Genomic DNA, 15,262 nt, shown 5'->3' with positions numbered 1-15,262 from the left:
AAGCGCCCCCAAACGCATCCGTACTGCCCTAATACATTCTGAGTGGATGCGGATCCGCTCAGAATGCATCAGTCTGGCAGCGTTCAGCCTCCGCTCAGCAAGCGGACACCCGAACGCTGCTTGCAGCATTCGGGTGTCCGCCTGGCCGTGCGGAGGCAAGCGGATCCGTCCAGACTTACAATGTAAGTCAATGGGGACGGATCCGTTTGAAGATGACACAATATGGCTCAATCTTCAAACGGATCCGTCCCCCATTGACTTTCAATGTAAAGTCTGGACGGATCCATCTGAACTACTTTCACACTTAGAATTTTTTCTAAGCTATAATGCAGACGGATCCGTTCTGAACGGATCCAAACGTCTGCATTATAGGAGCGGATCCGTCTGTGCAGACAGCAGACGGATCCGCTCTGAACGCTAGTGTGAAAGTAGCCTAAGCCTTGCAAAGTGACTTCAGACCTGAACTGGTCCCTAAAAATTGGGTTTTTGAAAATTTCTGAAAAGTTTCAAGATTTGCTTCTAAACTTCTAAGCCTTGTAACATCCCCAAAAAATAAAATATCATTCCCAAAATGATACAAAATGAAGTAGACATATGGTGAATGTAAAGTAATAACTATTTTTGGAGGTATTACTATGTATTATAGAAGTAAAGAAATTAAAACTTGGAAATTTGCAATTTTTTACAAATGTTTGGTAAATTTGGTATTTTTTAATAAATAAAAATGATTTTTTTTTTACTTTATTTTACCAGTGTCATGAAGTACAATATGTGACGAAAAAGCAATTTCATAATGGCCTGGATAAGTCAAAGCGTTTTAAAGTTATCAGCACTTAAAGTGACACTGGTCAGATTTGCAAAAAATGGCCAAGTCCAGAAGGTGAAATAGGGCCGAGTCCTTAAGGGGTTAAAGCACCGTTCGCACGCGGTAATTACAAGCGGCTTTCCCAGCCCAGTGTCCCACAGCCGCCTGGCTGTACAGAGCCCTGTTCACACACGGTCTCACATCCAGTACCTTTATGAGGGAGTGTGGCCCAGTATTGCCTCCGACTCCAGACTCGTGACCCTTGCGCCCAGGCGTCACAGCCTCCCCCAATGCTCCGGCTAGCACCTAGCCCCGTGGTCCCTCAGCCAGCCCGGCTGAGATCACTAATACAGAGCCTCCAGCAGGACCCTGTTGCACAACGAATCTCCTTTTCCTAGACTGACAGCCCGAGCACCAACAGCTGGTCTCACCTGTGGTGGAATAGGGGTGTGGACCTCACTATCCACCCCTTCTTTGCCTCTCACCTCTGTGAGATCTGTCACTATCTCACAAGGTGTATCCGTTTTTTTCATTTTATTCCAATGGATGAGAAAGCATTAATTTTTCAATATTAACTTTAGTTAAAAAACATAATCTAAGATATTGATTATTTGCAACCATCACATTCATTGTCCCTTTTACTTCTATGTCTAACAATAAGGACCAAACAGTAAATGCCAAACAGAAAAAACATTGAAAGCAACATTTTTCTGAGGTGATGTTAGAGGGAATAGGGCATTGGGTTCTTAAGGGCCCTAGTCCTAGCGACTGGTGGTGGTTTAAGTAGTTTGACTCACATCAGTCTAATATGATCCTCAACTAAAAGGTGAGCTATAAAGAAAGGTGACCAAGCATGTCTCCAGCCTACTACTGACTCCCCTATGCTTTTCATCACGCCCCTGCCTTTAGATTGAATGCGGTAAACTGCACTTGTGTCCAAAACGGCGCATGTGCACATTGCTTGGGATGAAGCAGAAGATATTGTGCGCACGAGCCGTTCTGGACACAAGTCCGGTCTAGCGCTGTCAATCTAAAGGCAGGGTGGTGTCATCAACCCTACCAGGCTATATTCCTGCTAGGGTATGGTTGATCCAGGTGACAGAGCTGCTTTAAGCCATCTAAAAGTAACTTTGTGGTCCTATACAATCTAAGGCCTCTTTCACACGACAGTATGGCTTTTTCAGTGTTTTGCGGTCCGTTTTAAACGGATCCGTTGTTCCGTTTTTTGTTTCCGTTGTGTTTCCGTTTCCGTTCCGTTTTTCCGTTCCATTTTTCCGTATGGCAAATACAGTATACAGTAATTTCATAGCAAAAATTGGGCTGGGCATAACATTTTCAATAGATGGTTCCGCAAAAAACGGAACGGATACGGAAGACATACGGATGCATTTCCGTATGCATTCCTTTTTTTGCGGACCCATAGACTTTAATGGAGCCACGGAACGTGATTTGCGGCCAAATATAGGACATGTTCTATCTTTCAACGGAACGGAAAAACGGAAATACGGAAACGGAATGCATACGGAGTACATTCCGTTTTTTTTGCGGAACCATTGAAATGAATGGTTCCGTATACGGACCGCAAAAAACGGCCCGCAAAACGAAAAAAAAAAACTGTCGTGTGAAAGAGGCCTAAGGAATGGAGAAGTGCTGTCATGCTGAAGTCTAATACAGATTTATGCGCTTAACCGTTTCATGCTAGGCTTGAAATAAACATTCTTTTACATTATATTTAATGTATGTAGATTGTCCTGTGTTCTAGTATGTATTTACTGTGAAGTAGAAAATATATCTTAAGAAAAACTTTTTGCATCACTCTATCAAGCACTTGTATAATGTTTAATAGATTGCTCTAAAATCTACTACATTAATTTTGCTCTTTTTTTTTCTAAGGTCGTACTTCTGTATGCATCTACCTATGTGCTGATATCACTCAGTATAGACAGATATCATGCTATAGTTCATCCAATGAAATTTCTTCAAGGAGGTATGGTAGCTATTATTATACTGTACTTGTACTTAGCCTGTGCATAAATGTATTTATTCACTCCGAAAGGAATACTCTTTTCTTAGCAAATGTACTTATTGATCTAAACTCTGCACTTTATTCTTGATATACAAGTTGTTTTATCTTTAAAAAAAATAAAATAAACTCTTCTGAAATATTTTCTCATAGAAATTGCCAAGGGAATCCTATCAAATCACTGCAGCACTTGCAATTCTGAAGCTGATAGCTAAAATTAATTGCTGTTCTGTGTTTTACTGAAAATTGAGCTGAAAATGGGTTTGCCATAATATTTTCTTTACCATCAGGGTAATTAGGTGTTAAATTTATACTATAATATAAAGTACGGTAACTTAGAAACAAAAATAGTCATTGATGGAATACTGCATGTCACAGTCAGCAAGCCCTATTAAGTATAGTAATACATGAATAGAACATCTGCCTCCAGATCAGTAAACAAGTATGTCGATATTCACCCCCCATTGTCCAGCTGTGTACCCACAAACAGCCTATCAAAGGCATTGAGGGGACTCCACAGAGCATGCATATGGGAAGAATTTATTCTCATTGGGTTCAAAATTATTATTGAAGACAATATGATCCATTGAGACGTCAGTTTTCCTCCAGCTTTTTAAGGGCTTATTCACACGGCCATTGTGGTTCCGTTCCGTGCATTGGGGACCGCAATTTTTGCCGCCCCCAATGCACGGGCAACATCCGTGTGGCGGCCGGGATGGATCGAGACCCATTCAACTTCAATGGGTCCGTAAACCGTCCGCACCGCAAAAAAAATAGAGCAATTTAAATTTCTTGCGGTACGGAGGCATGGACAGAAACACCACGGAAGCACTCCTTAGTGCTTCCGCGAGGTTCCGATCCGTGCTTCCATTCCGCATCTCCGTGATTGCGGACCCATTCAGGTGAATGGATCCACATCCATGATTCGGAGTGCGCAATATGGCCACGGAACCACAACGGCCGTGTAAACAAGCCCTAAGGCTGGGTTCACACGAGCGTGTCCGGATTAGTTCCGGATGCGTCCCGGTGTGTTGCGGCAAACCCGCGCGAGTAGGAATGCAATTGCAGTCAGTTTTGACTGCGATTGCGTTCCGATGTTCAGTTTTTATCGTGCGTGTGCAATGTGTTTTGCACGCGCGTGATAAAAAACCGACTGTGGTACCCAGACCCGAACTTCTTCACAGAAGTTCAGGTTTGGGTTCGGTGTTGTGTAGATGTTATTATTTTCCCTTATAACATGGTTATAAGGGAAAATAATAGCATTCTGAAAACAGAATGCATAGTAAGTGATCAGTTGAGGGTTAAAAAAAATAAAAAAAATTAACTCACCTTCTCCGTTTGTTCGCGTAAGTCCCGGTCTCTTCTTTACTTCTCAAAAGATGAACTATGGGCTAAAGGACCTTTGGTGACGTCAGATCACATGCTCCAATCACAGGGTCCATCACCGCGGTGATGGACCCTGTGATTGGAGCATGTGATCTGACGTCACCAAAGGTCCTTTAGCCCATAGTTCATCTTTTTAAAGAACTAAAGACCGGGAGAACTACGCGAACAAGAGGACAAGGTGAGTTAATTTTTTTTATTTTTTAACCCTCAATTGATCACCTACTAAGCATTCTGTATTCAGAATGCTATTATTTTCCCTTATAACCATGTTATAAGGGAAAATAATACAGTGTATAGACAGTCACCTAGCAACCGTGCGTGAAAATCGCACCGCATCCGCACTTGCTTGCGGATGCATGCGATTTTCACGCAACCCCATTCACTTCTATGGGGCCTGCGTTGCGTGAAAAACGCAGAATATAGAGCATGCTGCGATTTTCACGCAACGCATAAGTGATGCGTGAAAATCATCGCTCATCTGAACAGCCCCATTGAAATGAATGGGTCCAGATTCAGTGCGGGTGCAATGCGTTCACCTACCGCATTGCACCCGCGCGGAAATCTCGCCCGTGTGAACGCAGCCTAAGACAAATAAAGAAGTAACAGGCTCTCTAGTGACCAGGTACTAGTCTAATTTTTTATAAAACACAAATAAAAACACATAATAACACATAAAAACAATGCTGAATATATTGATTGAGATTAATAAAACTGATAATACTAAGGCCTCATGCACACGACAGTGTTTTTTCACTATCAGTGATTTGGCTTCAGTGGTCCGTGTCCGATTTTGCTTCAGTTGTGCCTTCCTTTTTTTTTTTGTCTGACAGGGGGAAAAAAAGGAAGGTTAATGAAAAGTGTAATTTTATTGCACCAAGGTCTTGTAGAAAAAAACGGACGCGGACACGGATGACATACCAGTTGTGCATCCGTTTTTTTGGACGGACCCATTGACTTGAATGGGTACGTCCTCCGTTTTCCACTGACAAGAATAGGACAGGTTATATTTTTTGGACGGACTGGAATCGCGGATCACGGACGCGGAAAAAAAATGGAGGGCTATCCGTTTTTTTTCACAGCTCCATAGAAATGAATGGGACCTCCGCTAAACTGTGAAAAATGACGGAACGGACGCGGATGCACATAACGGTCGTGTGCATGAGGCCTTAATTGCAGTCCCGGTCACAAAAAAGGGTAATAGTAATAACTATATTAACAAGTGGCTGGTGGTAAGTAAAATACAATTTCTCGATCCATGGTTGTCTGAGTACAGTATATAAAAACAAATATGAATATATTACCGCAGATAGGTGTGGCTACCTCCTCTCTGCTCCTGTAGAGTATACAGTATCTTTCACACATGCACTCTCTACACTTTAGGACACTGACTTCTCATAGTGCAGGTTTAATAGTATAAGTATACTCTTCATCATGCACGTCACATCCAATTATCCAGTGCAGGGGCAGAGTATGGTTATCTCCAATTGAAACAAGGAAGATAGAGCATGACAATAACAAGATCAAATTTCAACCATATAGCCATGGGCAAATGTGTTTTGGAACTTAGTTCCTTCTTCAGTGGCTTTGCCAAGCTTTTTATAGGAAAAGGCAAGCAGAGCGAGCATTAAAGATATATAGATGTAAACTGTCTATCAAACTGTAGTCTACAAGACTGAACTAATCACACATTGTTCTTTCCCTTTCATCCCATACACATATCCCATTAGATTGTTTTATATCATGTATCCAATCCTTCCATCTTGTATGATTGCTGTACAATAAAGTAATGCATAATGAAAGCATTAACCTGTGTTTACTACATACTAAATTAACATTTCTAATTTTAAAGTGAACCTAGCAATCTGCAGACGGCATGCTATAGAGATGGAAAACTTGTAATTTATTCATTTAAATCTCTGCCCTTTCTGAGCTCAGCTGTGCAAGTGGGTGGTCTCTTTAGTGATTGGCAGCCTTTCCTGTATGAGTCTGCATACATATAGCTGTCACTTATGAAGTACGACCACCTACATGACTGGTGACCAGTGGCGTAGCGTGGGTTGCCAGCACCCGGGGCAAGCCAAGTATTGCGCCGCCCCCCCAACCTATGGGCACGCTCCTTTTTACAGATAATGCAGTAGATGTCACCTGCAGTCCTATGTAACACCACAGATAACACAGTAATAACTCTGAGTACAGATAATTTAGTAGATGGGTGTGAGGCCCCAAGATTCAGAACACACACAGTGTGACCTGAGGTCTGGGGCCAGGCTTCAGCAGTGTGGGCCAAATTCTATTTCTATATCCACCCCCCCCCCCCCCCCCCCCAAAAAAAAAAAAAAAGATATTTGGATGGACATAACATACATTGCTATGAAATATACAGGAGAATACCGCACTATACCTGTTACATCCAGTGACATCTCCTGTGATGTAGACTTTCCTCAGCGTCTTCACTCAGAGATTAGACCGCCATGAAACCTTCTTTCAGCCGCGTCTCGTCTCTGTAGAGTTTCACAGAAAATTCTTTTGATTCCTCACTTTACTATCATCCTTAGATAACAGACCTCCCCTCCCCGTAGTGCCCATAACTATAATGCCCTCTGTATAATTATAATATATACTGGCCTCTCTGTATTATTATTATTATTATTATTATTATTATTAATATTATAATGGCCACCTCTGTAGTATTATTATAATAATTATGGCCCCCTCTGTATTATAGTAATAATTATGGCCCCCTAAACCCCTCCAGCATACAGTCCCATGTAAGATACATCACTCTCCTGCCTTCAGCCCCTCCTGCATATAGTCCCATGTAAGATACAACCCCCCAGCGCCTTCAGCCCCTCTAGCATACAGTCCCATGTAAGACACATCACTTCCCTGCCTTCAGCCTCTCCAACATACAGTCCCATGTAAAATACAAAACTTCCCCTGCCTTCAGCCCCTCCAGCATACAGTCCCATTTAAAATACAAAACTTCCCCTGCCTTTAGCCCCTCCAGCCTACAGTCCCATGTAAAATACAAAACTTCCCTGCCTTCAGCCCCTCCAGCATACAGTCCCATGTAAATAATATCACACTCCCTCTCTTCGCCGCCTGCCTTCAGCCCCTTCAGCATACAGTCCCATGTAAGATACATCACTCCCCCTGCCTTCAGCCCCTGCAACCTATAGTCCCATGTAAAATACAAAACTCCCTCTGCCTTCAGCCCCTCCAGAATACAGTCCCATGTAAGATGCATCACTCCCCCTGCCTTCAGCCCTTCTTGCAAACAGTCCCATGTAAAATACAAACTCCCCCTGCCTTTAGCCCCTCCAGAATACAGTCCCATGTAAAATACATCACTCCCCGTGCCTTCAGCCCCTCCAGCATACAGTCCCATGTAAGATACAACCCCCAGAGGATGCCATTTGCCCATCTCTGCTGTCCATATACCAGGCCTACCAGTATTACCCCTTCAGAACACGCCTGCCTGGTCACCCCACACCTAACACTCAGGGAGACAAGTGACTCAGTCTGAGTCACTTGTCTCCCTGAGTGTTAGGTGTGGGGTGACCAGGCAGTATATGAATGGGTAATAGTTGTAGGCCTGGTATATGAACAGCAGAGATGGGCAGATGGCATCCTCTGGGCTGTACTGTCTCTCTGGTCATCCTTCACCAGCACTCTGACTGCCACCTGATTGGCCTGACTCTCATGGCACTTCACTGCCTAGTGCTTAGCTATCAGCACTGAGTGACAGTCAGTGTCACAGTGTGACTAAGTGACTCAGTCACACTGTGACACTGACTGTCACTAACTGCTGATAGTACAGTACTGCCCAGAGGATGCCATCTGCCCATCTCTGCTGTCCATATACCAGGCCAGGCCTACCAGTATTACCCCTTTATATACTGCCTGGCAGCCTGGTCACCCCACCTAGCACTCAGGGAGTGACTCCGTCACACTGCGACACTGACTGTTACTCACTGTCAGTGTCACTCATTCAGGCCACCTGAGGAGTCCGTCCTGAAGGAGCACTGTGGCAGCCATCTTCTTCTTCTTGCTCCACAGTGTCTTTCCCACATGGAAGGTGGGCGGGGCCTGTCAGTGAAGTGCTGTACTGCCGCGCGCTCCTTCTGCTGAACTGCTCCTCACTCTGCGGCCATGCACAGTGCAGCAGAGGCAGAGCGAAAAACTCAGTTCACAGATTTTTTTTTGCCCACACCTGCCCATGAAACAACCTTTGAGTCAATTGTCCAACTACTTCTGGTCCCTTTAAAAACAGGGTGCCACATGTAAAGGAGATGAAACTCCTAAACCCTTCATCCAATTTTAATGTGGATACCCTCAAATGAAAGCTAAAAGTCTGGAATTTATTCCCATGTCCATTATATAACTATAACTTGAATATGTTTTAGTAAACAGGAAATAAAAACTTAATTTGTGTCAGTGTCCAAATATATATGGACCTAACTATGTTCTAAAGCTTTTTGTGGCTTGTATTAGTGGCAAAATAAAAATATATTTGCCCTTCAGCGGTGCAGTTATATGTTATAAAGACCTTTTTGTTGTGTATTAGTGGCAAAATAAAAATATGTTTTCCGTTCAGTGGTGCAGTTATATGTTCTAAAGCCTTTTGTGGCGTGTATTAGTGGTAAAAGAAAAATATATTTGTGGTTTAGCGGTGCAGTTATGTTATAAAGCCTGTTTTTGCATGTATTAGTGGCAAAACAAAAATATATTTGCCATTCAGCGGTGCAGTTATATATTCTAAAGCCCTTTTTTGTGTATTAGTGTAAAAAAGGGGCTTATTAGCTGTTGTGTGGTAAAGTGAGAAAATTACTGACTTTTTTAGGGTGTTTTAATTTCCTTTTTATTTATTTATTTCCTCTAACAGTATGTCAGACAGAGACGTGCCAGCCCCTGCACAGGGGAGTGGCAGAGGCCTAAGTGTTTCTGGTGCAGGCAGAGGTCGCAGCAGAGTAAGGGGCTGTGGCCGCAGGGGTCACTTCGAGAGGCCTGAGCTCCCAGTGTCAGTTAGCGGTCGTGTCTTGACCAGCAACCCAGCGGTTCTTGAATGGTTGACTCGATCTTTGACTTTGTTGCAAGTGACATTAGACACCCCCAGCCAAGAGTCAGTGGGTTCGTCAGACACAACCCTTAGTTGGCATGGCCCAGGAGCAGGCCCTGTGCCCTCACCTGTCCTCAACCTGCCTCTGTTCCCTCAGCCAGAGAAGTATTGTATTATGTGGGCTCAGCTCCACTATACAGTGAGGACGAGTTAGTAGAAGACATGTGGAGGAGACATCCACCGATTCCTCCACTAGGCGGGCAAGTAGTGATGAGGAGAGTGGCGTGGGAACTGGTATTGCGAGCGGTCAGGCTCCAGACCCAGAGACGGTTGAGGAGGTTATCAGTGATGTGCAGACAGTACTTGATGATGAGGATGTAGCTGATCACACTTTGGAGCAGGGTGACGAAGGGGCTTTATCATCATCGGGAGAAGAAGGTGGCAGCTTGCCCGTGAGGCAGCAGCGGAGCCAGCAAGTCGCTAGCATGGCCGGGAGTCAGCAGGGTGGCAGCAGTGGAAGGTCGGGAGCCAAACGTGCCCAGGGTAGACCACCCGCTTTGCAGGAGCCTACCTACCCAGGAAGTAGCGATGCACAGGTTCACAGAGGCAGCGGCAGTAGCAGTCAGTCAGTGCATAGTGTTGGGGGTAAAATCACATACTCGGCGGTGTGGCAGTGTTTTGTTAAGCCACCGGAAGAGGTGAACATGGCCATATGTACAATCTGTGGGCAGAAGGTGAAGCGTGGTCAGGGTGTGAATGTTGGCACCACGGCCTTGGGTCAACATATGCAGTGTCACCATAAAGTGGCCTGGGAGAACCATGGCTCCGATGTGGTGGTCCAGCATGCCGCAGAAACCGCTGCATCACCCAGTGGCACGCACACGATTTCAGGCAGTCAAAGCTCCACCACCCCAGCCAAAGGGAGCTCTCTGTCCTTTCAATCATCTACCGGTCCTGATGCTCCTGCTCCTCGCCCTCCTCCTCCTCGTCAGTCATTCCTTCAGCAATTGATCACTGAAGCGATTGCCAAGAGACAACAGTATGCGTGCACTCATCCAACGGCACAGAAGCTGCACGTGCTCCTGTCCAATTTGCTGGTGCTGCAGTCCCTCCCTTTACAAGTAGTGAACTCTGCACCTTTCTGAGAACTTATGGCTTGTGCCGAGCCGAGGTGGAGAGTCCCAAGCTGTCATTTATTTGCCGAAAAGACAGTACCAGCCCTGCACAAACATGTAGAACAGAAGGTGGGCCAGTCCTTGAGCCTGTAGGTGTCTGCCAAAGTGCACAGCAGTGCCAACGTGTGGAGCTGTAACTACGGTCAGGGACAATACATGTTCTATATGGCCCACTGGGTGAATGTGGTTCCTGCCCAGCCACACCAGCAACTTGGCCAGGTGATGCCGCTTCCGCCTCCACGTTCTCACGGCGTTGGTCCTGCGACAATGTTAGCCTCTGCCTCCTCATCCTCCACCATGTCCGTAGCCTTTACTGCAGGGACAATTCACAGTGCCCCTCCAGCATACCACATGTGCAGGGCACGGCGGTGTCACGCTGCTCTGCACTTCGTTTGCCTGGGGAAATGGAGTCACACAGGGGAGGAACTGCTCCGCGTCATTCATTAAGAAATTAAATCCTGGCTTTCTCCTCGACAACTAAAAATCGGAACCATGGTGACCGACATGGGAATAACATGGTGTCGGCACTGCATCAAGGAGGGCTGAGCCATGTGCCCTGCATGGCACACGTGTTCCATTTAGTTGTCAAGCGGTTCCTGAAGCCTTTCACCCATCTAAAAGACATCCTAAAAATGTTCAGGAAACTTTGCATGCACTTCAGCCACTCGTACACCACAAAGCACACCCTCCTTGAGCTACTGCGGCAGAATGGCATCCCCCAACATAGGCTGATATGCAACGTTTCCACCTTTTGGAATTCCACCCTCCATATGTTGTACCGACTATATGAACAGAGAAAGGGCATAAACGATTTCCTGATGATCCAATTAGACAGGAATAGTCCCCTGTGTAACTTTGATGTCAGCCAGTGGCAGCTCATGCGTGACACCTGCCATTTGCTCAGGCCCTTTGAGGAGGCCAGGTTATTTGTCAGTCGCCAGGACTACGGGATAAACAATGTCATTCCACTGCTTCATGTCCTGGAACAGATGCTGGGACTAGAGACGTGGAGCCTAGAAAGATGTCGGCAGAGTTAGATACATTTATCTGTTAATATCTCTGTTTACAGTCAGTGAACGGGAACATCATTTAGACCACGCAACAATGATTTTGCTACTGAGACAAAAACATGTGATTTATACTAAAATGAGCGGGAAGATTCCAAATACAAACTCTGAATTTGTCTGACACGTCTAGATTTTAAGTTATACATGCAAAGCCTATTCAGTTATAATATTAATGCATTATATTGGAAATATTCCAATGGACATGTCCAGACCTGTCCGGACGCACTAAGGCAAGATTTTGATAAAGGGATCTGTTATAGTGCTATCAGTTTTAAAACTTAAGATGTATAAAAGCAAATGTGTTAACGATCCAGACAATTTCTGCTACATATGTGGCAAATATACTACTTATGATTAGAGTTGAGCGAAATTTAGGGTTTTCGGCACCCGGACCCGAACATTTACGTAAAAGTTCGGGTTCGGTGTTCGGCGAGTTTTATGGCGCTTTTTGAAAGGCTGCAAAGCAGCCAATCAACAAGCGTCGTACTACTTGCCCCAAAAGGCCATCACAGCCATGCCTACTATTGGCATGGCTGTGATTAACCAATAGAGATGTCCCGAACTATTCGCCTGCGAATAGTTCCCGGCGAACATCGCTTGTTCACGTTCGCCGCGGCGGGCGAACATATGCGATGTTCGGTCCGCCCCCTATTCGTCATCATTGTGTAAACTTTGACCCTGTACCTCACAGTCAGCAGACACATTCCAGCCAATCAGCATCATACCCTCCCTCCCAGACCCTCCCACCTCCTGGACAGCATCCATTTTAGATTCATTCGGAAGCTGCAGTGTCACAAATTTGACTAAGTTGTAATACAGGTTATATTAATCGCATTGCGAATTCAACTTTGCTGGGTTCATAATGGTTGGCGTTGCTATGGCTGGTGTAACGCGGTGCGGTAGAAAATGGTGTCACCCCTGCCCCCCCCCCCCCCCCCCCGAAGCCATAATAAAGAGATAAAGAGAAAAAAAAAAGAAGTCACTAAGTCAGCTCCAATCAGATATCTGCATAGACCCAGAGTCTTGGTCTATGTGCAGATATCTGATTGGAGCTGACTTCTTATTTTCTCTTTTGCACATAAACGTTGAAACTATATTCCTTAGTAAAAATGACCAGTCCACACCCTGTGGTTCTATATTTATGAGGGCCCCCCTGAGCAAAGATTAGTAAATGTGGCCGTCTCTATAATAATCCACCAGTAATTTATGAATGGGGTTAGGTTATTAACTTATTATTATTGGGGTATTATTAAAATAATTTGGTCTATAAAGTCAGAGGCGCTCTACCTACCTCCTCCTCCCGGCACCAGAGACTCCTGCAGGGCAGCTGCCGCGGCGCCCCACCACTCACCAGGCTGCAGTGAGTCACACCCCCGTCCCCTTTTATCACGTCACGGCGCGACATGCTTGCTTGCGAAGTTTAGAAGTTGAACTTGTGAGTGAGAACTCCTGCGCCGGCGGGCCGCGGGTGACACCCCATCAGACTGGTGTCACCCGGTGCAGCCCGTACCCACCGTACCCCCCTCACAACGCCACTGGATCTAAGTTGTAATCGCAATGCGATTAATACAGGTTGTATTAATCGCATTGCGATTACAACTTAGATCTGAGTTCCTAATGGTTGTATTGCTAGAATTGACGAATATAACGAATATAGCACTATATTCTCAATCTTCGTTATATTCTAGCAATACAACCATTAGGAACCCAGCTCTAAGTTGAATTCGCAATGCGATTAATATAACCTGTATTAATCGCATTGCGATTACAACTTAGATCTGAGTTCCTAATGGTTGTATTGCTTTATCTCTGAGAGCCTGAGAAAGGGACACATCCGACCCTCGAAGTCACCTGTTGCCGCTGGTTTTTTTTTTTGTTAAGAAAAAAGATGGTTCTTTAAGACCTTGTCTGGATTTCAGGGCGCTGAACCGTATCACGATTCGTGACCCATATCCGCTTTATCTGATCCCGGACCTGTTTAACCAGATTGTTGGGGCTAAGGTTTTTTCTAAGTTGGATTTAAGAGGAGCATACAACCTCCTCAGGGTCAGGGAAGGGGACGAATGGAAGACGGCCTTCAATACCCCTGAGGGTCATTTCGAGAATTTGGTTATGCCCTTTGGTTTGATGAATGCTCCGGCCGTCTTCCAACATTTTGTGAACAGCATTTTTTATCATTTAATGGGGAAATTTGTACTGGTGTATCTAGATGACATTTTGATTTTTTTCTCCTGATTTCAAGACTCATCGAGACCACCTACGTCAGGTCCTGCTGATTCTGCGGGAGAATGAATTGTACGCTAAACTGGAAAAATGTGTGTTTACGGTTCCAGAGATTCAATTTCTTGTTTTTCTTCTCTCCACTTCTGGTTTTCGCATGGACCCTGAGAAGGTCAGCGCTGTGCTTGATTGAGAGCTTCCTGAGAATCAGAAGGCGCTGATGCGGTTTTTGGGTTTTGCCACATATTACAGAAAGTTAATTTTGAATTATTCCTCTGTTTTTAAGCCACTCACTGATATGACTAAAAAGGGGGTCGATTTTTCTTTGTGGTCGGTAGATATGCTTAAAGCCTTTTCTAGTATCAAAGAGAGTTTTTCTTCCGCTCCCATTTTGGTACAACCTGATGTCTCTCTACCTTTTATTGTTGAGGTGGACGTTTCTGAGGTGGGTGTGGGTGGGGTCTTATCTCAGGGTCCCTCTCCTGCCAAATGGCGACCGTGTGCCTTTTTTTTTTTTTTTAATTGACAATTTTTATTGTTTTCTTTTTTCTTTTTCAAAGCAAGGTACATTGTCAAAGAAATATTGTAATAACAATACATGTGGCATGACAAGAAGCAACAATCTCATAAGTATAGAAGTCACTAATACAAATAACTAAAGGGCGGTTAGGCCCAACATTGACAGGTATCAAATAGAGCTAAGCACAAGTATATTCTAAGGTGAACAGAATGTCATAAGTATTGAACTATAGTTCTTGTGTTGTGGGGAGGAGGCTTTGTAGGGCCTAGGGGTTTTCCAGAGTGTGGGTAGGTAGGCAATAGGAGAAGAATATTAACAGAGCTTTCTATATAAATTTTCTATAAGATCTCCAAGGCGACTATATCTGTAAGAAAGAGGATCTGGAATGTGACTCCCAGTGAGAGATTTTCTCCAGCCTATATATTTGATCTACCTTATTGATCCAGTGGTCAATACTGGGGATTTCAGGAGATAGCCAGTGGGTTGGTAGGAGCAATCTGGCAGCTGCTAGTAAAAGAGTGTAGAGGGACGTTTTGTATGAGCCTATACCCCCCATTCCTAAAGATAGCAGAGGTAGTTCAGGGGTGCAGAGGAGTGAGGACTGGCATATCTGGTTGCATAGTTGTATTATTTTGTGCCACCAAGATTTAATTAAGTCACACGACCACCAGATGTGCATAAAGGAACCCTTAGATTTGTGACATCTCCAGCAGACATCAGAGGCTGTTGAACTGTATCTACAGGTTTTGTCCGTAGTCTTGTACCAGCGCATAAGAATTTTGTAGCTATTTTCTTGGATGCGTATACATCTGGATATCCTATGGGGGGAGATTAATAGTTTGGATATCTCTTGAGATGTCAGGGTCCGTTGTAGATCCTTTTCCCAAAGGCCCACAATTGCAGGCTTAGGGAGGGAGGGGGGCGATTTCAGGTGTCTATAGATTGTGGAAATAGATTTGGGTGGGTATCTCTTGTTGCTTAACATGTCCTCAAACCAGTTAGAATCC

At 44.6% G+C, this 15,262-nt stretch overlaps 1 protein-coding gene across 1 annotated transcript in view; it reads left to right on the top strand.

Moving 5' to 3' along the window:
* The window catches only part of NPSR1 (neuropeptide S receptor 1), an 835,810-nt gene that overhangs the window by 325,256 nt on the left and 495,292 nt on the right, over positions 1-15,262 (top strand). Inside the window, exon 4 of the mRNA XM_040433038.1 lies at positions 2,699-2,792. Coding sequence (XP_040288972.1) covers positions 2,699-2,792 — 94 coding nt within the window. The remainder of the gene's footprint in view (positions 1-2,698; positions 2,793-15,262) is intronic.

The sequence above is a fragment of the Bufo bufo genome, chromosome 5 (assembly GCF_905171765.1).
Source record: "Bufo bufo chromosome 5, aBufBuf1.1, whole genome shotgun sequence".
Classification (NCBI taxonomy): Eukaryota; Metazoa; Chordata; class Amphibia; order Anura; family Bufonidae; genus Bufo; species Bufo bufo.
Note: the sequence above shows the minus strand (reverse complement) of the source record. Positions and strands in the feature narration are given on the sequence as shown.